Source organism: Apus apus, chromosome 2 (genome assembly GCF_020740795.1).
Source record: "Apus apus isolate bApuApu2 chromosome 2, bApuApu2.pri.cur, whole genome shotgun sequence".
NCBI lineage: Eukaryota > Metazoa > Chordata > Aves > Apodiformes > Apodidae > Apus > Apus apus.
In genome coordinates, this window is record NC_067283.1 from 6,595,742 (window position 1) to 6,620,575 (window position 24,834).

Sequence of the window (24,834 nt, forward strand, 5' to 3'; positions counted from 1 at the left end):
GACAGAGATAGCAAGTCCAGTGAAGGACCACGAAGATGATTAAGGACTGGGACACCTGACAAACAAGCAAAGGCTGAGAGGCCTGGGCTGTTCAGCCTGGAGAAAAGAAGGTTCACAGGAGATCTTACTGATATGCATAAATACTTGATCAGGGAGAGAAAGACAACACAGCCAGATTCTTCTCAGTGCCAGAACAAAAGCCAAAGGTCACAACTGAAACAAAAAATTCATTTTAAATATATATATATATATATATTTTTTTTTTTTTTAGGTGATCAAACACTGGAGCAGGATTCCCAGAGAGCCTCCATCCTTTGAGATTTTAAAAATCCAAGTGGACACAATCCTGGGCCACGTCCTTCAGCTGGCCCTGCTCTGACTAGACAGTCCTCAGAGGTCCCCTTCCAGCCTCATCCATACTATGATTTTAACTACTCTTAGTATAACTTATTACATGTAACTGTAAAACGTATAAAAAAAAACCCTGAAAGACTACTCTGCAAAATCTGCCTAAACTGTGTCAGATATTAATTTACAAAGATCCATTTTTCACCATCATATGTTCCAGTCTGTACAGACAAAATACAAAACCACATGTAAGAATCTAATTTGAAATACAAAAATTAAATACCTAGAGAGAAAGGAGTCAGAGCAAAACAGAAAAGTGGTCATATGCCTGTAATTTAAAGTGCATCTTCAGGAGATTTAATGAAGTCAGGACAGAATAAGCTCAAGATGACAAAATTACTCAAAAAAAGCACCATTATGAAAGTAATTTTTTTTTTTACTAGTAAGTAATGAAACTCCTGAGGACATGACAGTTATTTTGTAGAGCAAAAGTTTGTGAATGTAGCCATCTGTTCCTTGCAGGAGCCTATGACCCCAAGTAAGCCAACTGATTTCAATGGGAATTGGATGGAACCAAGGCAATAAAGTGCAACTTTCCAACTCCTGATCATCTAGTCCTAAAGATTTCAACAAGAAACAAACTCATTTACAACTACACAACTGAGGTAATTTTCTATCCCTCACTATGAAGGCAGGAGACTCTTCATCCTTTTTAAGTTTCTCACACAGCATTTTATTAGGAACAAAATGGTACATCCCAGCATGCATAATAGCACATTTTTTTTTAGTGAGGAAAAGGAGGACAGAATATGTATAGAGGCCTGATTTAACATGGTGATAACTCCAGGGAGGAGAGCTGCCTGTAACTTTATAAGGAGGAAACAAAAGGAAGCACTTGGATGCTGCAGAGAAACAGACAGACAGATTTACTTGATATGCTCTCTAGAAGCCCTGCAGGCTTCACCAGTGGTGCTTGTAAGGCCTTTGAAGTGTAGCTGTTGCACAGCTTGTAAGTCCCTTCCTCCAGAGCTAGTGAGCTTGGGGTGTTATAAGCCACTTAAGCTCCTTAGTCTAGATCTAAGCAAACAGCTTGACACACTTACAAGCTTCACTCCCTCTTATTCTGAAGATGTTAAGCTGCTTAGCTTACTGTCTTCAACTTTCAAAATCCTACAACCAAATCCTACCCATACATCATGCATCTGCCTTTATCAGCCCAATTGTCCCCTCTGCTGAAGATTCTGAATGTCTTGTGCCAAGTCACCAGCAGAACAAAATGATCTTTTATAGCTTAGTCCTTCCTAAGTCACAGCCAATACCTGAATGTCTTGCTTTGGCAACCACCATGCTGCATTTTCAGTGTCCACAGATTTACAGCAAATCAAACATTTTATGTGCTCTAACAAATCTCTTTCCGTCAATAAAGTCTATTAAATATTTTGGTTCTGATTTGCAAGAAATTCTACACTGGTGTAACTGTTCTCACAAATGTGAGCTGTTACTATTAAATTTTGATTCAGTAGGAATTGCAGAACCTTTTAGAAGAAGGGCTGCTTATAAAGGAAAGATGGTTTTGATGTAAATCAAGCTCCTACTAGACTACTAGCATTTACAATTAATAATAGTACAGGAGAATATTTAAGAGGTGCATTAAGGCTGGCACAAATGGACTTCACACATTTTTTAGGGCTGAAATCATTAGGACTTTGTATCTATAAATAAAAGATAGGGCAGTCATTAATAAATCCAAACGAGAAACCACAAAGAAGAAAGAATTCCTTTTTAATCATAGCACAAAAAATAAGCTAATGAGCCAAGTATGGAAGTGCTGCTATACTGATACTAGAAACCTAAAAAATAAGATAGAAAACCTTAAAATGCCTGATTTGCAATGAGGACAGAAGCAGCACACTGGTGAAAGGCAGACAATCATTACATGCTGTAAAATAAAAGAACAAATTACATTGCAAAAATATAGAAACACCGCAGCAGTGAGTGTTGCTAAACATTAATGAAAACCTGAAGTCAGAGCAGACAAACAAGTTAATTGTACCAACTTGTAACATAACCCATATGGTTTGAATACCACATCAATATTGGGACCATACAAAAGACCATTTGCCCAGAATGACAGCAATTACTGAAAGACACATAAAAAGACTGTCTGGAAAGCAACAATGAGATACTACAGTTATCCCTACAAGTAAAAACCATACTTGCATGCTTTTTATGCTAGAACTACTCAAGAAAACTAGAATAAACAAAGCAACTCCTGACCTATCTTACCTTAAGCAAAAGACACATGGGTTCAGAAAGTTGCCACTGAAGAACCATGCTGTAATGGTTACTATGCAGTATTTAGATAGCTCAGTCCATAAAAATAAATCAAAATAAATGTTCTGCAGGAGAAATCTATTATTCAGTGAAGTGGAATAACATAAAAAGAAGAAATATTGAAAAGAAATTAGAGGCAGCAGCCAAAAGCATAAAAGGTTTTAACTAACACAGAGACTGCTCAAGGATAATGTATGAAGAAGCTCTTAATTTGGGAGGTGTTGGAGGACATCTCAGGCTAAGGTGTCAACAAGAGATGTTCAAGAACAAATCATGTTATTCATGCAATACTTGTGCATTAATCAAGTACCAAATTGTTAAAATGTTACTGGTGGAAAATATAACCTCTTGCTTAAAACTGCCTTAGTATATACGAGGCATGTTGGTGATAAACATTTATCAAAATGGGCTCTGGGATGGACATTGGGGAGCTTTCAATAACTGAGATCCTGAATACTCAGCTAATTGGCAGGAAGCACTGCAAAAAGCAGATTCATTAAGAGACTCTGACAAATGTTAATTAATTGGGAAGACTCTGTGCCTTTTGTAAGGGAAAGTCCTGGCAAACAGATCTCAAAAGAGTCTCTGACTCTGTTGCTTTACACAAGCATAAATGTGGATTTCCAACAGGTTTTTTTGACAAAGTCCTTTGCCAAAGTTTCTTGTAGAAAGAAGGCTGCCACAGGACAAGAATGGAAGTGGTCTTACATATTTATCATAGTTTTTTTAAAAAAGACATGACACAAACAGCAGGAATTGGTGATTGGTTTTCAGGCACTAGTGAAAGGTGATCACAACATGGGAAAGGGCAGAGAACGAGACAACAAAGTCAATCCCAAGGAGTTACAGAATTTTCTTATGATAGAGACGGGTTAAGAAAAAAATGACAGATAAAATTCAATGTTGATTAGTACAAAGTAATGTACATGAAAAGAACAGATCTAAATCTGCACATCCAACAGACTCTGAAGTATTACTTTGAGTAAGGCATGGTAAATTTTAATAGTGTCATTAAAGTATCAGATCAATACTCAAAAATTGCAAAAGCAAATACATTGTTTTTTTCATAAAAGGAGTAAAACCAGAAACAGCATTATGTCACCTTTTAAATAGAAAATTAGCCTCTGTTTGAATACTCAGTGCACTGCCTATAGCTCAAAAACAACATAATAAAAATATAGAGAACAAGGCTGATCAAAGGTGTGGGACAGCTTCCAATGAGACTTGAGTAAATCTTGATTACAACTCCTCAGCCAAGAAAAGAAATGGCTAAGGGGATAATAGAGGGAGGCCAGCAAAGCACAGGCAGTCAAGGACATGGTAAACAGAGAATAACTATTCACTGTTTCTTACAGTCCAAAATCTTCCAAGGAGTAAATGAAATTAGCAGGCGACACACCCAACACAAACAAAAAATAGGGACCCCTCACACAATGCAGGACTTAGCTGAAATACTCAGTGCTACAGGATACCATGGGTGCCAAAAATGTACATGCTTTTAAAAAGTGATTAGAGAAGTTCATGGGAAAAAGTTTGTCAACAACTGTTAAATAAATAATAATTTTTAAAAAAACAACAAAACAACAAACCTCATGCTGAGGAAGCTGCTAAACTGCAGACTGGTGGAAGCTGGGAGGATATAACAACTGTTCAAGCCTTGCTTGCATATTAGAGACTGGCCACTCTCAGAGGAAGACCCCTAGCTGGTCCTTTGGCCTGACTCAGAATAGCTTCACCAACAGCAGCAAAACTATTTCAGCCTTGAGCACTTTTGAAAGAACCTCCCCTTAATTCTCTTCCACTTTTGACTGAAGGCCTGCAAATCAGGTTAAACCAGGTCCAAAAGAATTTTCAGTGAGGAAGACTCACCTTCCACATTCTTCCTTTCCCTCTCACAAAATACATGAAAGTATTTTACATTGAGTTTTAAAAAAATTCAACATCAAGCCAACAAAGAAGACACCTTCAAATCTTGCAAAGACATTTGGTTGTACCAGCTCTAACTTGCCAAGTTTAGCCACTTGCCCCTACTTGTTTTAAAAGTTATAAGACAATAGTCTTATGACCTTAATTATATTTACCATAATTCCAGAGATTGCAACGATCTTGAGCTTTTCCCCCTGCACCCTAATGCAATTTCAAATTAATCTTCTCTGTGTAACAAGAGTCATCAAATGCCACACAGCATGTGAACTACACCTTCATCACTGCAAAAACATCTCTGTAAAACATTATTTAGGCATACATTGAAGTTTCATCGACCTCAAAGGTAGTTCAGCACTTTCTTGCACCAGGCATTTCTAATCCTGACAGCATCACGTGTCAATGGGAGCTGAAAACCTGTACTTCAACCCCAGGAATTTCAGTCCCTAATATCCTATGCAAAGGGTGGCTGGTCAAGATGCTGCTTTGCCTTTTTCCACTGTCATGAAGGGCGTAACACAATGCAGCAAAAAGAGAAAGCATTTTCTATTTGTCAGAAGTAATTAAACATGTCACTGGCTTTCTGTAAAACTCAAGAGCCATCTGGGAAAAGAGCATTATGTCTCCACATCCATCTGAGTGACAAGGTCAGAGCAACCCTCACTTCCTTGGTTGCATCTCCATCACTGACTCTTCTCATCATGCTGTAAATTAATCTGTAAAAATTTGGATACAGTACCTACTGTAATTAGCTCTATCTGTCCAAACAAGGCAAAATGAGATGGGGTGGCAGATGAGGGATCCATGGGCTCATGGCTGCACAATGACAGAACTAGGCCAATACACTAGCTTTATTCAGGAGGCAAACAACATAAAATTAGCCTTGTCTTGTTACACTTCTGAGACAAGGTGTCAAGTACTTCAGTTACCAAGAGTCAAGTAATAAAACGCTTTATATTTATACTTCTCCCTGTGAAAATTTTATTTTGTATATCCCATTAGCAACTCTGATCTACTGATGAGAGAGACATCTTGCATTCTTCTGCTGTGCACCTCAGCAGGCTGCCCTTAGGTCTCCCTGTAGGCTTCTCTTCTCTAGGCTGAACAGGTCCAGCTCCCACAGCCTCTCTGCTCAGGGCAGGGCCTCCAGCCCCAAAGCTTCTTGGTGACCCTCCACTACACTTGGTTTGGTTTATCCATGCATTTCCTGCATGAAGGGGCCCCAAAGAATGACCATCATTCACTTCCCTCAATTGCCTGGCTGAGCAGCCTCTATTTATACAGCCTCTATGCTGTCAGCCTTCCTTGCTAGAAAGACACACTGCTGGCTCATTTTTAGCTAGACCTCCCACATCCTTCTCAATGGAGCTTCCCCCCAGATTCTCATCAATGCAGAGAGTTCATGCGTCCCAGATGCAAGACTTGACATTTTTCCTTGTTGAATTTGATGAGGCTCCTAACAGGCCATTCCTCTTTTTAACATGCAACTTACATGATTTATTCAAGTCACAAGCATGAGCTTCTCATCATCATAGCAGATGATAAACATGGAGATAGAGCTGAATGTCTAACACAGGATTAGGTGTACACTGGACAAAGTAGTGTGATGCACAGTTCACCCCTTTGGCCTTTTCTCATTATATCATAAGACCTCTCTCAATGTTTATATTCACAGTGACAAACACACTGAATGTCTCACCACTAATAAATAGTTCTCTGTTCTGAGAAACTCGGCTCAAGTCACACATCCCTGTTTAAGGGATTTCAGCCAGGAACTACTAAGTAGACACTAGGTCACAAATGATTTGACTCAGTTTTCTTGCCAGCTCTCAGAAGGAGGTGAAAAATTAAAGCTAGGAACCACTTCAGACCATGCTTAAACACAAGGAGCATCACCAGCATCAACCAGTCAATGAGATAACAATGTCTGTATTTAAATCTAGACTAAAAAACATGGGTGGAGTAGATATAAAACCCATTTACATAAAAATACATTCATTTTCTTCTAAAGGTGTTTTCTTAAATCAGAGCTGGAATTGAGAGGTGGGGAAGCTTTCATTGCTGCTGTCTGTGCTGAACCTGTTCTGCAACTAAAGAAGAAATTGCAATTTCCACCATCAATTCTGCAGAAAGTGTGTCCTCTCTCAAAGGATTTTGTTTGCTTTCTAATTTTTCTGTGAACTTCAAAAGCAGACAGAAGCATTTCAGGACTGGCTGTCAGAACGGGTAGTATCAAGTGAAAGAATACAGGGTTGGGGTTTTTTTTATAAGAGTGTAGCAGACACACAAGTAAGTGTGAGGGAGAAGGTGCCACTAAACTGACAAGTCAAGGAAGTGCATGTATTTGTATTTATATATTACGGATATGAACCAAATGTACCTCAAAGGAAAATAATTCCTGCCACTAAGATCAGAATAACAGGACACTTATGTAATTTAAACACCAGTTTCAGAAACTTTGAAGACAGCCTTTTCACTAAAATAAGCATTCCAAAATAACTCCCCCAGGATCATTAAAATTTTTAAAAACATAAACTAGTGTATTTCCTTTGAATCCTTGTCAAAACTAACTTATGAGACAAATCCTACACCTGTGACTGAGAAGCGCATGGGCTTTTCATGCATGAGTGACACTAGGTCAGGAAGAGGTTAATGTGTGGAAACACAAAATGGTGTTGGCAAGAAAGAAGAGGAGGAAACACTGCACTTCAGCTGAAGAATATTACACTTCAGCACACGAGGATACTAAAACATCAGCTATTTTTATTCTAGGAAACATAGGAAGTGCAGTACTGTATGTTCTGTATCTTTGCACACTGAACAGGGATTGTAGTTTTCAGAAAATATGGAAGGGAATGAGGGAATAATTTCTCAATACAGTGTGGGATTTGGATGAGCTGGTATCCACTAAGAATCTGGAAATGTCCTTTTTATGTCTGTTACAAAACATATTTTTAAATTGTGAGAAAGAAACACTCCCATCCTATTCCATAGCTGAACTATGAATCAAGACCTCAGGTGTCAATTTACCCTCAAGAAACTTTTTTGCAGTTAATTCACTTTTCCTCCAATGTAATCCCGGTGTCACCTTACTGTTTAATACTGAAAGTTACTGAAAAAAGAAATGCTGATTCATGAAAGTGAGATTTTGCTCTAATGTATTCATGTGAAAACAAATGAGCCTGTACCATTACATGGTTCTTCCTCTTGCTCACGTTTCATTTCAGCCCTGACAGAATTTCAGATGGGCTGAGTGAATCCTGTACTAATCCTGCAGCAAGTTTCTCTCAGTCGTGGGCCAATGAACAAATTTGATTTCAAACAAAAGCTTCATCCTCAGTTCAATAAGAATTCTCCTTGGTGTATAAAAGGGCATGAGCACTTACAGATTCAAGCAGAGCTGTCTCTGAAATTATGGAATCTGTTTATCTAGCTTTTCCCCTATTCATACAGTACATTCTGCTCCACAGGTACATATTTGCTGTGGCTTAATCCTGATTAAGATTTATATTTTAATCTAGCACTACTTATCCTCAGTATTCATAGCACTCATTGGTACTGGGCTTGATGGCCTGGGCTCGGTCATAGCCTGCAAACCCCTTTAGCCACCTGAACTCAGGAGGAAGCAACACAAGCTCCTATTGTACACCATGGTCAGGCCTTAAAGTTCAATACCAATCCACCTTTCTTCCTCCATGCCAGTGTTTCCAGGACTTCTTCATAATTGATTCCCACTTAACTAGTATGCATAGAAAACAATTCACTGTTTACTCTTCCTGGATGCCAAGATCCTCCTTCTTTGCAGGTCACTGCAGTGCCAGACTATTCAACTTCACTAAGCAATTAAAAGATGATGGCATTGCAACATAGTGCCAGAGGGCCAGAGGATCATTCTGGAAGTCTAGTTATCTTCTGAACACAGGTTGGTAAAAAAGACCCATACATTCGGAAGTAGTATGTGAAAACACATAAGCATTTAAAAAAAAAAAAATCTTCCAGAAGAGAAGCCCAAGCAGTCAGCCTCATAACCACAAGATGTCTCCTGCAAGGTTAAGATCTCTGTCTGCAACCCAGTTAACTCCTTATCCATATGCCTCCACTGCAAGGAAGCAATCAATAGCTGGCATCACCCCCACCAATTAACCCAGCACAACACACAGGACGTTTCTGAGCTACAATGCTTTCATTTTTAGCTCAGGCACAGGATAGGGACTCTGATGAGCATGGGAATGGAGTAGCACAAATAAGACTACATGGACAGACAAAAGTGTTTCAGGGGGACATTCTGGAGCCACACTCCAAGGACTTGTGCAATGACAGACATGGGAGGAAAGCATCAAGAAAGGGAAGACTTTTGCTAGCTGTATGGCAGCAGTAACTGAGCAGTCAGGTGCTTGAAACAAAGCAACATGGCAAATATCATGAGGTCCTCATCACAACAAGGCAAAAAGGGGGTTTTTCATTAATTCCAGTAATGAAACATTATAGTTTATTTCAGGGCCTTCACAGAACCATTCTGAATAACTCTGGATGCAGGCTGACCCAGAACTCAGATAAACTTGAAAGAGGAGGAAGACAGAAAGAGCGTAGTGGGAAAGGACTGCATTCCAATATTTGAAGGAGAATGGGCAGAAGCTTCTCTGGGCACACGGTGAGAAGGCTGACATGCTTGGTGCTCAGTGCACAATGTCTTGTTCTAACTTTGCCACACACTCCCCCTAAAGACGCAGACATCAGAACTGACTCAACTCCAGCATCGGAATCTCATCTCCCAAAGCCAATTAGCATTTTGGATACACTAGCTCTGCCCACCACATTAGGGTAAAACAGAACATCAACTATCTCACAAGCCTCCATAACACCAGCTCCAACAGTTATCCTGCCAGAACAGGTTAACCACTGAGTGAAGCTGAATCAGTTTTACTCATGTGGATGATCATGAAGCTACTAGGACTGCTTGCCTCATACACTGGGAGAAAAAATGTATGTACATACAGTGAACCCAGAGCAACTGCTGTCAATACCAGCTGTTGCCACTGCTGTGTCAGCTCCCATTTGGATTCCTCACCAAAGTCCAGCAGTGCCTTCCAGAAAGCAGTAAAAGTGATGAGATCTCACATTTTCTCTCTAGACCCTGCTGTAAATGCAGTGCAGAGGCAGCTCGTCCACTTGTGCTGGCCATGTGCCTTGACACTGCTAGAATAAACTGAAGTGTGGAGTATGCTGAGCTGAAAGTATTTTATATTAGCATACTGACAAGCTAAGAACACTTCTGCATGGGTGCTCAACAGGACAGGCAGGTTCTTCCACACTATATAATAACTTGGTCCCTCTAGCAGCTCAAACAGAAGCTCTGGAGGATACCAGGGAAACCCCACCATTTTATCCAAACCCATGCAGCACCAGGACAGATGCAGCAGCACAGGCATCAACAACAGGAACATGGTACCACCATGTAGGCCTGACTTGCTTGGAGCTGCAGTGGTCCAGTCCGACAGCAAGACACACCCTCAGTTATGGTGTCCTCTCCCCATCTGGGACTTTCACAGGATAGCTACAGGCAGCTTTGGCAGCTACTTTGATCAATTTCACCTTCCTGAATGTCTTCTGAGGAAAACAATAGCTTAAAAATTAAAAAGGACCTTTTACAGGAACAACTACCTTCACTATGCACAAAGCAGACAAGCCCAAAATGGCACATTTATTTTCCTCCTTCCTACCTAGATTTCTACTGATCTCAGTGAGTTTAGGATAGAGCATTTTATAAAACTATAAACCAAAAGATGAAGAACCAGTTGGAATAATCTAGTTCTGGTACTTGAAGAAAACACTTTATTTATTTTGGATGTTTTAATCATACAGGGAGATTCATCACGAGAAACTTGCATTGTCCTCACTAGCTACTAGCATTTAAAGTTAGCGTAGCAGAAGCCACTGAACATTTATTCAGGTGAACTCATGTATGTAATAGAGTTGCCTTTAGCAACTCTCCCTGGCTGCTGGGCCTCCTGTGACTGTGCTACCTGAAGTTTACATTTCTCTTTCTCTGATGATGACAGCTGGGCAGGATTTTCAAACTTTAAACTAGAAAGCCTTGCAGCCTGCATTACAGACAGTGCCAACAGGCCAAACCGAGAGGCAAAAGCAGCAAGAGGTTTATTGTAACACGGGTATTTTCCCAGCTCTTATCAAGCAAGGCACTTAATCTAATGTATTACACTTAATGAAGAGTCAAGAACTTGCACTGCAAATAACAGATCAGATATAAATTGGAATTTGTTCCACACCACTAGCCTACATATATCAATAAAAACAATAAGCACATTGGATTTTGGGCTCATTTCATTTGCATTTCTTATTTAGTGTTTAACTAATTTAACAATAGTAATGATTTAATTCAAATTAAAATCTGAGGAAAATAAAACCATTTTAAAAAGCCATTAAATATTTCATTAAGTTCCATCTAAATTAATATTAGCTTTCTTAATATTTTCAGTAAATTATTTTTTCTCTTACCACTGAAACAAACATGAAGTTTCCTCTGTGCAGTCAAGCTTTAGACAAACCTTGTTAGATTTACTGGTATTATTTCAAGCAATTAATTAATATACATTAGAGTTGTTTAGAGGAAAAGCAAAAAAATGCCAGGAAAATGGATGGAGCTGTTTTTAAAACACTGCATTCAACTTAGATAATTGTTCTTTGAGCCCTTTATGTCTAGCTCTTAGGTATACACCACCCATTAGATCACATTTCACACACATTTGTGGTATTGCACCTAACACCAGATGCACTTGAGTTACCCAAACCACAATAGTTTCACAGGACATTTTTCTGCAACACACCATGTATCAGTTACTTGCACATGAGTGACTACTCATACAAAAGAATTCATTTCAGAAATAAGCCAGTTGTAATAGCTAAAATGTTTCTGTAAGTCCCTGATCTTGCCTTCCATCCCCTCAATGATAAAGTTATTTGTATGATATACTACTATATACAGTGTGAGTGTGTGTGTATCAATAAAAACTTGTATAGATAAAACTTTCTCATTTTAACCAGTAGAATGCAACACATCCAACATCAGTTCTCACCATTTTTTTGCTTTTGCAGTCTCTTGGAATGTGCAGCTGATTCCAGGGTGTTGGACATTCCATCAGGCCACCCAAAAAGGATGCACAGAGGAGGAAGATGCAAGAAGTCAAACTGAGGCCTCTCTAAGCCAAGGAACTCAACTGAGTGAGCATTTCCAGTGAAATTAGAGACAGTTAAATGGTCAGGCCTCTGAGGAGCTATCTAGCTCATTTTCAAGCACATACCAAGGGCTGGAAATTAGGGTTTGAGTCCTGCATTCTTATGATTAACCCTTATTCATGCAAATGGCAACACTGAAATTAACAGAAATGCCCTTGCTGTGATTACACTTGCAAGCAACAGCCTAGATTACACTTCAAATTTGTACTGACCTCTAACACAGCTCATAGCAGCTACTGTAGTTGAGAGAATGTATTAATACCTTTAAGTAACGAATTAAAAAGGAATTCAAAACACAAAAATAAACAAGGAGCCACTAGCTCCTGAGTAATTGCAATTTATGTAAAACCATAGTTCCACCTTTTCAGCTATACCAGCAATTTTTTAATACTAATTTCTTACACTTAAAACCAGCAGCTTCAGATGTTCACCTGCATTTCAGTGTGTAGGCTTTTATGTTCTTAGACAAAACTAGGTATGAAATATGAAGCTTTGCATCACTTTCTCTGCAGCACAACTGTTCACTTGCAGGTAAACTTCAGTCATTTAACTAGAAGTGCACTTAATTTTAAGAGATTACTCAAGCAGCTCTCCACTTGTACATTTGTATTACCATTATAATTAGAACTACTTCAAAATAACAAAAAGTTCATTTTTGACCAGGATAAACACAGAGGAAAAAGATCAAGAGCACCTTGAGTGAAGAGAGTGAATGCTTTTGAAAATACCCTTCAAAATCCCTTCCCTTCAGTGACCACCTTCAATCCACTGCCACTCACAGGGCAGATACCACACAGGGTAATTAATATACAATACTGTTTTCTGCTGGTTTGCATGTTTTGAGTTTGCCACTGAGAGGACTAAAATATTTTGCTGATTTGTAACAATGCTGAGTGCACTTCAGCTTTCTGTAATTACTTCTTGAGATGCACGGGTGGAAATTGCTACATACAGATAAATATTGACAGTTGCACCCTCAGTAAAAGATGCCAGCAATGGAGAGGGAAGAAACTGAGTGACCCAGTCCTGGAAACACAAAGGAGGCCACCAAGGATGTGCTGGAATAGAGCCCTCAGAAGCCTTCCTTCAGCACATGGATACCTCCAGGAACCAAAGCCCTCTACCAACAAAGCCCATTTTAAAATGTAAGAGAAGTGATCTTAACAAGAGAACACCCTGAAGAAAGCTGCTAGCAATGACGAGGCACATTGCCTAGACAGGTAAGGGCGCTGAAATTTTGTCTCCCAACTTTAGACTAAGGAATTGAACATATTTCCAAGTCAGTTCATTTGTTGTCCAAAATAATACTGGTATTTGATACTACTTCTGTAATGAATATACATTATTTAGCATTGCTACCTTAGGTAATATTGTTGCTTTGTAATAAGCAAGAATTCAATATTATGTGTTTGTGCACTCCAAACACCTTCTAATGGAGTTTGATTTCAGAGCATCCAGCTCATTCAAATACCTAAGCAGCTGCTCCTTTCACTTGAGTGTTACTGCAAAACTGGACATGCAAAAGCAGAAAGGTTCACATTTTAGAAAGATAGAACTGATTTCTACAAACAGGGGCTAATTGAACTTTCATCCATCAGAACTTGAAAACTTCTAATAATTACGCATTTCAGAAGAATCAACCTAGATAGACAAACAAGGAGGTAAAATCTTACAACTTAAGCCACACTTCAGTAACATTTCAGATCAAGATTGATGTGTAGTTATCTGCAGTAGAGGTTCTAAAGAACTATTTCTCTTTGAGACATCATCAAAAATAAACCCTTCACAAACCCCTCCTTTGCTCGTATGTATGTATATACATGCTTCTGTTTTTACTTGCAAATTTCTGTAAATTTCCTGAAATTTCTTATTAAGCTTCAAATATTGTCAAATGGAAGACAAATACTTTAAAACCAACAGAACTCATAGAGAAGTGGCCATTTTTCAACTCTCTCCTGGAGTAGTAATTGATGTACAATGCTCAGCAGGTACTCCTGAGTTTAGTTTTACTTTGTCTGTCTGATGCTGTACAATCACTGTAAGTGCAGTTGGAAAAAAAAGACAATTTTGGATTCAAGAAAACTTTTTCTTTGTGATCTTTCATCCATTCTTTAGACTTTACAGCTAGGAAAAACACAGCACTGATGAGCTGAAGGCCACTGTAAGAGACCATCAAGTCCAGCCTTTTGAATATTAACAAGAAAAATTGTATCACTGTCCAGAAGCTGGGATCAGGAAATATCATCAAATGATTTAATTCTGCAGATGCTCTAATCTCAGTCTTCCACACATCTAATTTTTCTACTTCAGATCAGCCCTGTTACTGATCCCAAATTCCAGCCTCCAAGTGCAAAGCAAAAAACATTCTGTCCTTACTCATGTCAAAGAGAGAACTTTAGGATTATGTGCTGCACTTGAAGCTTATTTTTCATCAACTTCCCATCCTTTGCCACTCTTTACACTTGGACTAAACTGACAGTGTGAAAGCCTTGGGGCTGAGATTTGTCATTTTACATGCAGCATGCATACCTTTGCTGGGGCCCAAATTAGACACACCACATAAAGGCTAAATAATATTACACTTTGAAGGCAGAAAAATAATACTCTTCATGTGTGTTCTTGAAAACCAGGGGCCAGAAATGAAAAGCTGCCCAAATTAATTATTTCACGTCGGAAGAGAACTAAAGTTATACAAGTAGAATGGAACATTCCACTTCTCCATGGATGTGAACTTCTACTTGTTTTTTACTGAAACAAGAAATGTGGAGAGTGGTTGGGGTTTTTTTTGAGATCATCTGAATAAGCATGGAGTAGCTGTCCCCTGGAAATCCAAGCCTGGATGGAACCAAAGCCTTAGATACCTGAAATTGTTTTAAAAATGAAAGCAATACTCTCTTTTAAACTAAGGCAAATCTGTGTTGCCTAACCTCATGCAACAAACCCAAATTACAGCTAAAAATCACTGTATGTGCAGGTAAATAGACTAGGTAGGGAAAGAATTACTTATCTAGTAGAACCCCTGTTAACACTGAAAAACCTGAAGTGTGGGTTGATGCAGCTGAAAACCTTGAGACACCTAGTGCTCAGAACTGACACATAATGTGAGATGTGTAAGAAAAGATGAATCACCTTAAACCAGAAAAAAAGGAAAGACAGTTGGAGGGACTAGGGAATATTGGGAGAGCTGATTAGAGTTCAGTAACAGGCCTGTCACATCTGAGCAATAAAAATGAAAATACAGAAATACAAAAGAAGAAAGATTTAAAATAATAAATATGTAACATTTGACCAAGTGTCTGCTAAGGTAAATGTTGTATTTTACAAGCAGAATGATCATCAAAACAGGGAATCACTTGCAGTGATACCAGCAGCCACTCTTGCTATAAATGATTAATACAAAGCAATGTATGTATAGCTGTGAATCAGATGAGCTTCCTAGCAATGGCATCTCTTCAAGATTCCCATGTGTCTGAGACTGAATGGACCACACTGATCCTTTGAATTTACTCTTCTATGACATTAGTGATCTCTTTGGACCAGAGCACCTGTTTTTAGAAAAAACAACATCTCATTCTAAAACTGCCAGTGCTAAAGAATTGACTCCACCACTGTCAATTGCTGCAGTTTGATTTCAGTTTCTCTTACAAAACTACACCTTGCTTGTCACTTGAGGTTTGCCACCTTCAACTTCCAGTTATTGAACCATAATGTTTCTGTCTGTAAGGCTCAAGAGTCCTGTACTATCAAGTTTCCTTTCCCCAAGAAGGTATTTATAGACTGCAATCATGTCATTCCCTTGCTAATCTAAATGGATTTAAAACTATAGATCAGTCCCAAAAAACAACTGATAAAAGGAGATTTATTAGATAACCCAACTGATCTCCAAGTCCCCAGCTTCTAGAAACCACAAAGCTCCAACACAACCATCCAGCTGACAGCTTGATTATTTTTCTGAATACTGCTTGAACAGTACATCCACTGAAACAGCCAGACACAATCTCTCCTGACATCAGGGCACAGGAATTGAACCATTTACATACTTGGTCTTTTGCTGACCAAACCTTAAAAGCGATTGTTCAAACAATGACAACATTTTATCATCGTGTCAGGAAAGAAAGACAGATAGTACCCCTTCCAGTCTTTTTATTAACTCTTCAGATTTTCTGTCTTCATTGTGTTTCCTGTATATGTATAACAACAATAAGACAAAATAAAAGCAAGACAATAGCCACTGCATGAAAAATTCTAGAGCACGTAACCAGCTTCCTTATAGCACATTAGGTCATTTCCTTCAGAAACATTTTATCTAACCCTTTTAAAGATTAAACTAATACTGTACTCTGCTGAGCCAAGTAATAATAAAAAGCCTTTTTTGTAAAATACTTGGTCAGGGAATTGGTAATGAGCTAACCAACCTTTCACTCCAGATCACTGGCTCAAAACCAAGCCCTGCTCGATTGTGCCTGCAAGGCTCTGCTACATGACAAAACTCTGATGCTCTGTGGGAAACAAGAAGAGATACAGTGAAGTTCTTGGCATGGTGTTGCCCGCCTCACACTGGCACTCTTATCAGCCAAAAGCTTCATCAGAAAATACAAATATCCTCCACAGCAGAATTACTGGCTTATCTGGGAGGAAGATCCTGCTTTTGATGAATTGGAAAGTACTTCTTGAGCCAATATGCCTCCCTCAAAAATACAGGCTTAAGATCTAATGACAAGGGGTATTTATGGCCTGTTTGTACCACATATCAAGGCGTACACTCTGCCCCATCCCTACTCTTTATATATTCCAAACTGACTGTTACCACTATTTACCATTATTTTGAACAGAGGACTTCACCCTCCAGTCAAGGGCACTGTCCTCTAATTACTTTTAAACTGTTTTCACACACTGGCTGAAGCAAAAGGCCCCTAATAAAGCCATGGTCCTCATGCTGCTGAAACACCATCAGCACTCTTAGCAGCAAATGGCAAAACACAAGCACGAAGCCAGCACAACATTTTAGTATTGATTTCTCTAAGAAATTTAAATCCTGCAGGGCATAAACATCAATTTAATCTGTATGCAACTACAAAATGGCCTCACTCAGTGTTCCTCATTTCAGCCAAAATACTGCTACAGCTGGAGTATAAACACACGTGGTGGTGAAGACAAAAGTGACAAACCGAACAAATACCCCAGCGTTCCTGATAATTGGTAAAGAGTTTTAGAGCCTACAATCACAGAAGCCAGTCAGCCAAAGAAAACCACCAGCAGGAAAAGCTGTCTCATAGCCTGACACAAAGCCATCTCCAGAGTGTCCCAAGAACCAGTGACATCTAGCCTGCACAAACCAGAGAGCTCTTTCATCCCTCAACAGGCCAGCACTTGGCTGTGAAACCTCACGTCTCGCCCTCAGGTTTCTGAGCCTCCACATGACAACATGAAGGATGAAACAGAACCACTCCATGTTATACTAGCTGGTATTTTCTGAGCTCCCTGTGCTCCATCAGACTTGCCTCCCCGGTGGACAAAGAGCCACACATTGCTACTACATTCAACCTGCTGAAAGGAGCACCAGATGAAAACACCACCTGAAGAAAAAAGCAATTTGGCACCTTGGAGTTTACCCTCATGTAATCTTAGGTTGAGTTCTTCAGAAAATTGAAGTTCCCCCACTAACCTGAGAAGCCAGGCCTAGCATGCTCTGACATTTCCCTTTTTTCCCTAGCACTGCAGGACTGCTGTTTTGCTTAAGAATGCATCCTGTTCTATATCCAATCACAAAGATGTACTTCTGCACATTTCAAACACTGGTAACATGTAGCACTTCAGGAAAAAAAATAAAATTGGTTCATTCCTACACCAGTTCAAAGCCACAGGCATGTCTGTGTCACCCCAGCCAATACCTGAACACTGAGGACAGTCAGCAGAATTCAGGGCACCAACATTATTTCCAAGTGATGTATTTATGTACATAAGAAACATATTTTATGGACAAAGTTTGGTCTTGCAAAACGTGTTATCTTCTATCCATCTCCCCCTGCTGATGTTAGGTGGCAGAATCAGATTCTTAGAAGTATAAACATGACAGGAACAGCATATGGGGCAACTGGAGTACTACAAACCCACTAACAGGTACAACAATGTGAAGGCAGAAAGCCTTGTTCAAAGCCAAGAGCTTCAACACAGACCTCACCCCAGAAAATAGGCAGGATTTATTAATTCCTGTTGTAGTCCCATGAAAGCTTACTTAACACTACTGCAGCACACACCTGACCCACTAGGTATAGACTGAGTGTTCAGATTCCCATTGCCATTAAGGTTTCTACACTTGTAGAAAAGCACATCATTTAAATATCTATTGGCTACACGTGAGATCAACACCAGAACCCCTACCTATGTGCTGGTTCCTTCAGCATACATAACACACATCATGGAAATATTTACTTTACCTGTCAGTAGTCAGGGGGCTAGATTTTGCTCTCAAGAATAATCACCTTTGTGGATCTTCACCAGGACAGCTTCACTAGGTCCAAGCAAGGACTGCAACATTTTCCAGTCAGTGTCAATATGAATTTTAGGATTGCTTAGTCAGGAATAGAAGCAACTCTGAATTTATCATCAGGTTTATTAAAGTATATACTAGCAGATCAGTCTGAACCACTAACAGCTTTATGGTTGCTGTGATCACCTGCGTCACTGAGCTGCAGACACTGCCATTTCTCTAAAAAGTGCCATGGGTTTGACCAGAAAGTCCTCAAATCATGCAGCAAGCATATCTGTATGTCGAGGCTCTGAATTGCAGTTGTGAGTTTAGCTTTCAAAAGGGGATAATTGCAACCAGAAAAAGGAAGTGACAAAACAGAAGGTGTTTACGATACCATAAAAATCCAAGAAAATAAAGGCAGAACAGCAAGCCTTCACTTTATCTACAGGAATCTTGGAATCAGAGGATGTAAACAACAGGGACAGACCAAACTTCACTTGTTTGTTTCTAGATCACAACGCTCTATCCACCCCTTAAGCACATAAGCAAAACAGGATACAGGGTGTTACTGAATGATTTCCCCTGAAATCTGATTGAGAAAGATTAGAGCTATTAGAACAGAGTGACACACACTTTTAAAACCCTTAAATCACGATTAATGTAAGGTTTCACTTCTCTGCTAAGGATCCTCTGGTGACAGTGCCATTTTCAAAACAAGGCTGACACACACAGCCCAGCCTCAGAGAAAAAAGGATCATGAGACAGAATCCCCTGCCCTCTACTGGCACACGAGCAGCACTGAAACCTGCACATAGGCACAAACAGCATCTTAGGAGCTGTTTTAAGTGGGGTTTTTTTAGACTATTATTTGAAATTTATATAAGATTTATAGTGCACCAGACACCCCAAACTGGGAACAAAATCTCACGGATAAAACACTTTCAGCATTACTGTGCACCTTCCTGCAGCACTAACTAGACCAAGGATTCAAAAACACTGCTCCTAGCAAGATAATATATTCATTAACTGAAAGTAAACCCTAAGGGATTATCTAATGTTTGCCACGTTCACAGTGCATAACCAAAAATGCTCTTATACAGATGTTTATCTGTTTATTTTTACAAAATTCTCTCCCACATACACTGGTGCTTTTCAGACTACAGTCATCCAAACTGCATTTGGCCCAAGAACAGAGAGGCAGGTTCATGACTCTGCCAGAACAATTTTCCAGCACCTTGGTGCCAAAGCCAGGGAAATTGTTAGCCAGGTTTCTGACTCATTTGCACCATTGAGATGGCACCACTCAAACCTCGGGACATCACAGCAGAGCATTTGTTGTGACTGACCATGTCACTTCCATTTCTGTTACAGATCAATTTAAGAGGTGTCCTCATATAACTTTCTGGATCTTGTCAATAGATATTACTCTATTCCCCCATTGGTGTAAACAACAACAAAAGCCAAGATTTACACTGCTGTGATATTATTTCTGAATATAAATTAGCTTGATTCCTGGAAAAACTAAATTCCCCCATGTAGACAAGGCCTAAAAGGAATTGAATAAACAAGAAGGGTCCCGACTGTGTATTTCATCCGAAAGACAAATAACCTTTTAAATCACATTAAAAACAAAAAAGCAGCCTGAAAATCAGCAGCTATTAAACAAGAGAAAATCTGGGAATACCAGAGTAATTCCCACCATGCTCATCCATACCCTGAAACACGTTCAGAACACACCCTGTTTTCAGAGATGCCACACAACAAATGCAGCTGTAGGCCTACCATCACTACACAAATAACAGAATATGACATTTAAATCACACCACCAAGGAAAAGTGGGAGATGCATACAGCCTACTCTAGGTACAGCAGTTCTTTCTTAAAGTAACTTCTCTGTTAGCTCTCAAATAGCTAAAAGACCCTTGGGATGCAACAAAAGAAAAACATACAAGATTCCTTGAAATCTATTGTCTGGTATCTTAAACAGTTCTCACACTCTGGTGTTTGTTTAACCCCTGGCATTTACAGAGTGCATAAGTATCCTCATCAGCCATGAGCTTTCTATGCTCTTTAACCCAAGCTTTTGGCAGAATCTAAGAATGGAGCATAAACAGGTATTTTAAACATGATCTATGTGGATCTCTGCCTGTCTCCATAAATAACCTCACCAAATAAATATGATTTCAAGTATGTAAGAAAATATATAACAGGGAAACCTTTATCACATAAATCTATGAGATGGTGTTGCCAAGCCTTGTGATTTGTTCTAGTATCTATATTTTCTCAACTTTCAGCTTCTGTAGCTCTCTCTTTAAAAAAAATTAAAACCTATCTTTCATGATTATGGATAAAAGCCTGGAGGTAGGAGCCAAGCAATGGTTTGTAAAGGAGGAGGGCAAGCTGTAGATAAAAAACATTATTTTAAAAAATAAAATCCTGCTTAAAACCCCTCAAGAATAATTCACTCAATATTTTTTAAGATGCTGCTGGCTGATACACTGACAGAGAACACCAATAAAACATCTTACCAACTTGCCTATGTTCTTTTTGTGGAACTGAACCTCTAGTAATGATCTGATCCCACTTCTACAGGTAAAATATTAACTGATTTTGTTGTTCCAAAGTGCTATTAATATTAAGCACATATATTTTTTATACATACACTCTCTATATATAGTGTATATATAAGTATATACATTTGTATACAAGGGATGAGAATCTGCTTTCTCAATCACAAGTCAGGAAAAGGGCTCTAGCTTTATTAACAGAAAATTGAGGCAAAGAGGTAAGTGACCAGCTCATGGCAGATCCAGGAACTGAACACAGATTTCAGATTTCCTGTGCTTTAGGCAGAAGGCTGGTTGTCTTTTCACTTAACAAGCTATTGAAGCCCAAACTCTTATTCAAAATCTGACAAAGCAGCTCAGTAACAATGAAATGGCAAGAGCACTTGAAAAAGAAATCATCTTCAAGTTAAACCATTGGTGCTTCTAAAGTTAACATCTGCAAAAATTTGCCCCCAACACACCATGAAAATTCTTTCCAAGAGGCTAATTTAGAATTCATACCAGTTTCTGTGTTCCTCAGGCAGGGCACAATACTGACATTACTGGCGGGACTCCTACCTTTGTATTTTGATCTCTAGTTCTATTAGTTCTGCAGCTTTTTCATCATACTTACTGACTTTATACCCCAGCTTTTCAGCATGAATCCTCTTGGCCATGAACTGCCCTTCGATCAATGCTCGTATTTCCACCTCCTTTGGAAAGTCTGAAACCTGTATCAAAGAGAGAATACGCTGAATTAAAGAGCACCTTACATAGTATACAATGCCAAGCTGAAGACTGGTTAGAATCATAGAATTGTGAAGGTTGGAAAAGACCTTCAAGATCATCAAGTCCAACCATCTGCCCTACAACCCCTAACCACTAAACCATCTCCTGAAACACCACGTCTACCTCCTTTTTTGAACACCGCCAGGGATGGTGCCTCTACCACCTCCCTGGGCAGCCTGTCCCAATGTTTCACCACTCTTTCTGTAAAGAAATTTTTCCTAATAACCAATCTGAACCTCCCCTGGCACAACTTGACCCCGTTTCCTCTTGTCCTATTGCTGGTCACTAGGGAGAAGAGGCCAACATCCACCTCACTACAACCTCCTTTCAGGTGGTCTTAGAGAGCAATGAGGTCTCCCCTCAGCCTCCTCTTCTCCAGGCTGAACAGCTCCAGCTCCCTCAGCCTCTCCTCATAAGACCTCTTCTTCAAACCCCTAGTTGCCCTTCTCTGCACCCTCTCCAGCACCTCAATGTCACAGTACAGATTTGTAGCTGATTATCCTTGTCTTCACACTGAAGTCTGCTTTCAGCTAGGCCCAGATCTTCACTCATACACACAAGATGGACCTAAAGACTCACAACAGAGAATGCAACCCATCACCTCGGTGCTGTTGGCAAATCCATCAAACTTGAAATCAATGCATGATGGAAAAATGTTCTACTGCAAGTTGTAAACTCTTCTCTTTGCATTTCCCAGCACCAAAGGCTGCTTAAAAATCAATATCTCAAAAATATAAAACTAAGGCAAGTAGATAAAATTCAGATGCATTAAGCAATGTCACAAAAGCTTAAATCTGTTTCTGTTGGCACAAAAGTGAAACCATGTAATCTTTTCATTAATTTATTTAGTTGCTACATATAATATTTTTCTGGCCTTTCATCAACCAGAACATGAGAAAGAAAACAGAAGTATGAAAATATTGAACAACAAATATAAATGATCTTTCACAAAATGTGAAAGTTTTTCCATGCACTAGAAAATTAGTGCCTACAACTTGTAGAGCAGCTAGAAGAGATTAAGCATTCATTTATACAGCAAACATTTAAGAGACTAGTGCCACACTGCAAACACAAGATAGTATCAATCTCTGTTCACCTAGGAGAGGTCTAATTGACTGGGATTCATGACTGATCAGACATCTGTAGAGTTTCGGTACCACCCAGAAAGTCAGACATTTAAACAACATCTATTCCTCAAAAGAAAAAATATACAAATAACTTTCCGTTCCATAACAAAATTTCTATTTTAATTCCAACTGGACTTGAGCCAGTGTTTACTTACATACCACTATTTAGCTTGTAAGTTACTCCAAGACATTTAGTTTACATACACACTTAGGGCAAGATAAAAGACAAAATATTATAGCCCAAAATTTCAACACATACTTATCTGTGTGTCTGAAACTTAGAAGATGGGGACTAAGCCATATAAGTGTACTAAGCTCTCAATAAGCTGAAAGTTAATCCTGTTTCAAAACTAGTGTTGGTTTCAGTAAATCCACATTTTCCAGTAAAGAAAGTGATTTTCTAAAAAAAATACCATGTAAGTTCTAGTTCAGACTTTACACTGTAGATACTCTCAAGCTACAAAACAAATACTTTCTTATGAAAATCATCCCAGGGACTTGCATCAATAAATGAAACTTGAAAGCAAGCATCTCAGACACACACACACACAGAGCAGGTAATGGCAAAGCTTTCAAGCCTTGATGGTATTCCTTCAAGGTTTGAGACTTTATTCCTAGATTATTAGTACCTTTTGGTTGTCTCTGTTGAATCTGTGAATCCCAACTGCTTCAGGAGTAATTTCCATCACATCAAAGTAGAAACCTACATCAAGGAACATTAAAGAGTATGTTTGCTTCTAGCCCAAAGTTGGACTCTTATTTCAACACACAGCTAAAATGATAACAAATGTTTATCACCCATTTGGAAAGACATTTGAGCCACAACACAGCCTGTTTCTTAACTAATTTCAGTCCAGTTATTTATTGAATTTAAATACTTTCAGTTTACACAAATGTTGATCTTAAGCATGTCTGGCTCTAGGCACCCAAACAATACAGTAAACAACAAGCCTGAGAAAGAGCAAACATCCACCAGAACACACACACATTCAAGTAACAGATAACATAGAAGACATTTTAGAAAAACAGTTTCAGTAGATCATTTGCAAGGGTGAAAAAAACAAAAACAAACAAACAAAAAAACCAACCAAACAAAAAAAAACACAGAAAAAATGCAAAGTTAGTAAGAAGAGTACAGGAATACAGGAACCCTTCATGCACTGGATTAGATTTCATGAGCTTATTAGGGAACATCAGATATTTTAAGTCATGAAGCAGAGCTGGTCCCTGAATAGTTCTGAGATCTGATTAAACTGAGTAATGCTTTGTGGACAGCTAGACAAAAAGAGTGAAAAAGATTTATTTTGTGCTGATGGCAAGAAGTGTTGGTCAGAAAAGATATGCAAGAACAGAAACAAAAAAAAGGGAAAATGAGGACAGATAAACTGAATAGAATGGGTAAGAAACTAAGGACAGTTTCTAAGGTTCAGACCTTGGAAAAAGACTGTGCTGCCCCAGCAGCCCTATGATTATTAGCCAAAAAAAAAAAAAAAAAATCAAACCACCAAGACAGTACTGTGCTTTAGCACACATGACCTTTTTGGTTAAATATTCTACAAAGCTGCCAGTAAGCAACACTGTGTTAGAGACCTTGCAGGCCCTGCCAGGGAATGCACATCCCAACATTTCCTTTCTCACTATGCTGCCATCTTGAGTCTGACAAACGAAGTCTCCAAGTAAACTGGCTGTTTTTATTAGCCTTCTCAGGTACTTCATCAGGTACTCAGGACCCTCATCTGTTCCCCACTCCTCCTTTCCTATTTGCCACCCCTGTTGCTCTCATAAGCTGAGCCTGACCCTAGCAGCTGCCTCTGCCCATCTCCAAACCTCCACAGGGGCATCTTGTCACACAACATGGAGAGCAGGGAACAAGTGATACAAGGGAGGGTGCCTAACCAGTTTCTTCATTGTTCTGCTTCCCTCAGGAACTCAGATTACCCAAGCATACAGGTTATTGAGGGTGACTTCCTCAAATCACCCATTTTATAAAAGACTGAGATATCCAACTGAATATACTACAATACAAATCTTAAAAGGTTAAA

The 24,834-nt window shown here is 39.1% G+C and overlaps 1 protein-coding gene across 4 annotated transcripts in view; it reads right to left on the reverse strand.

Annotated features, from left to right (window-relative positions):
• The window catches only part of XYLB (xylulokinase), a 104,242-nt gene that overhangs the window by 35,258 nt on the left and 44,150 nt on the right, over positions 1-24,834 (reverse strand). For all 4 annotated transcript variants that reach the window (XM_051612244.1, XM_051612245.1, XM_051612241.1 and 1 more), the window contains exons 14-15: positions 23,422-23,495; positions 21,511-21,607 (exon numbers count right to left, since the gene is read on the reverse strand). In XM_051612244.1, coding sequence (XP_051468204.1) covers positions 21,511-21,607; positions 23,422-23,495 — 171 coding nt within the window. The remainder of the gene's footprint in view (positions 1-21,510; positions 21,608-23,421; positions 23,496-24,834) is intronic.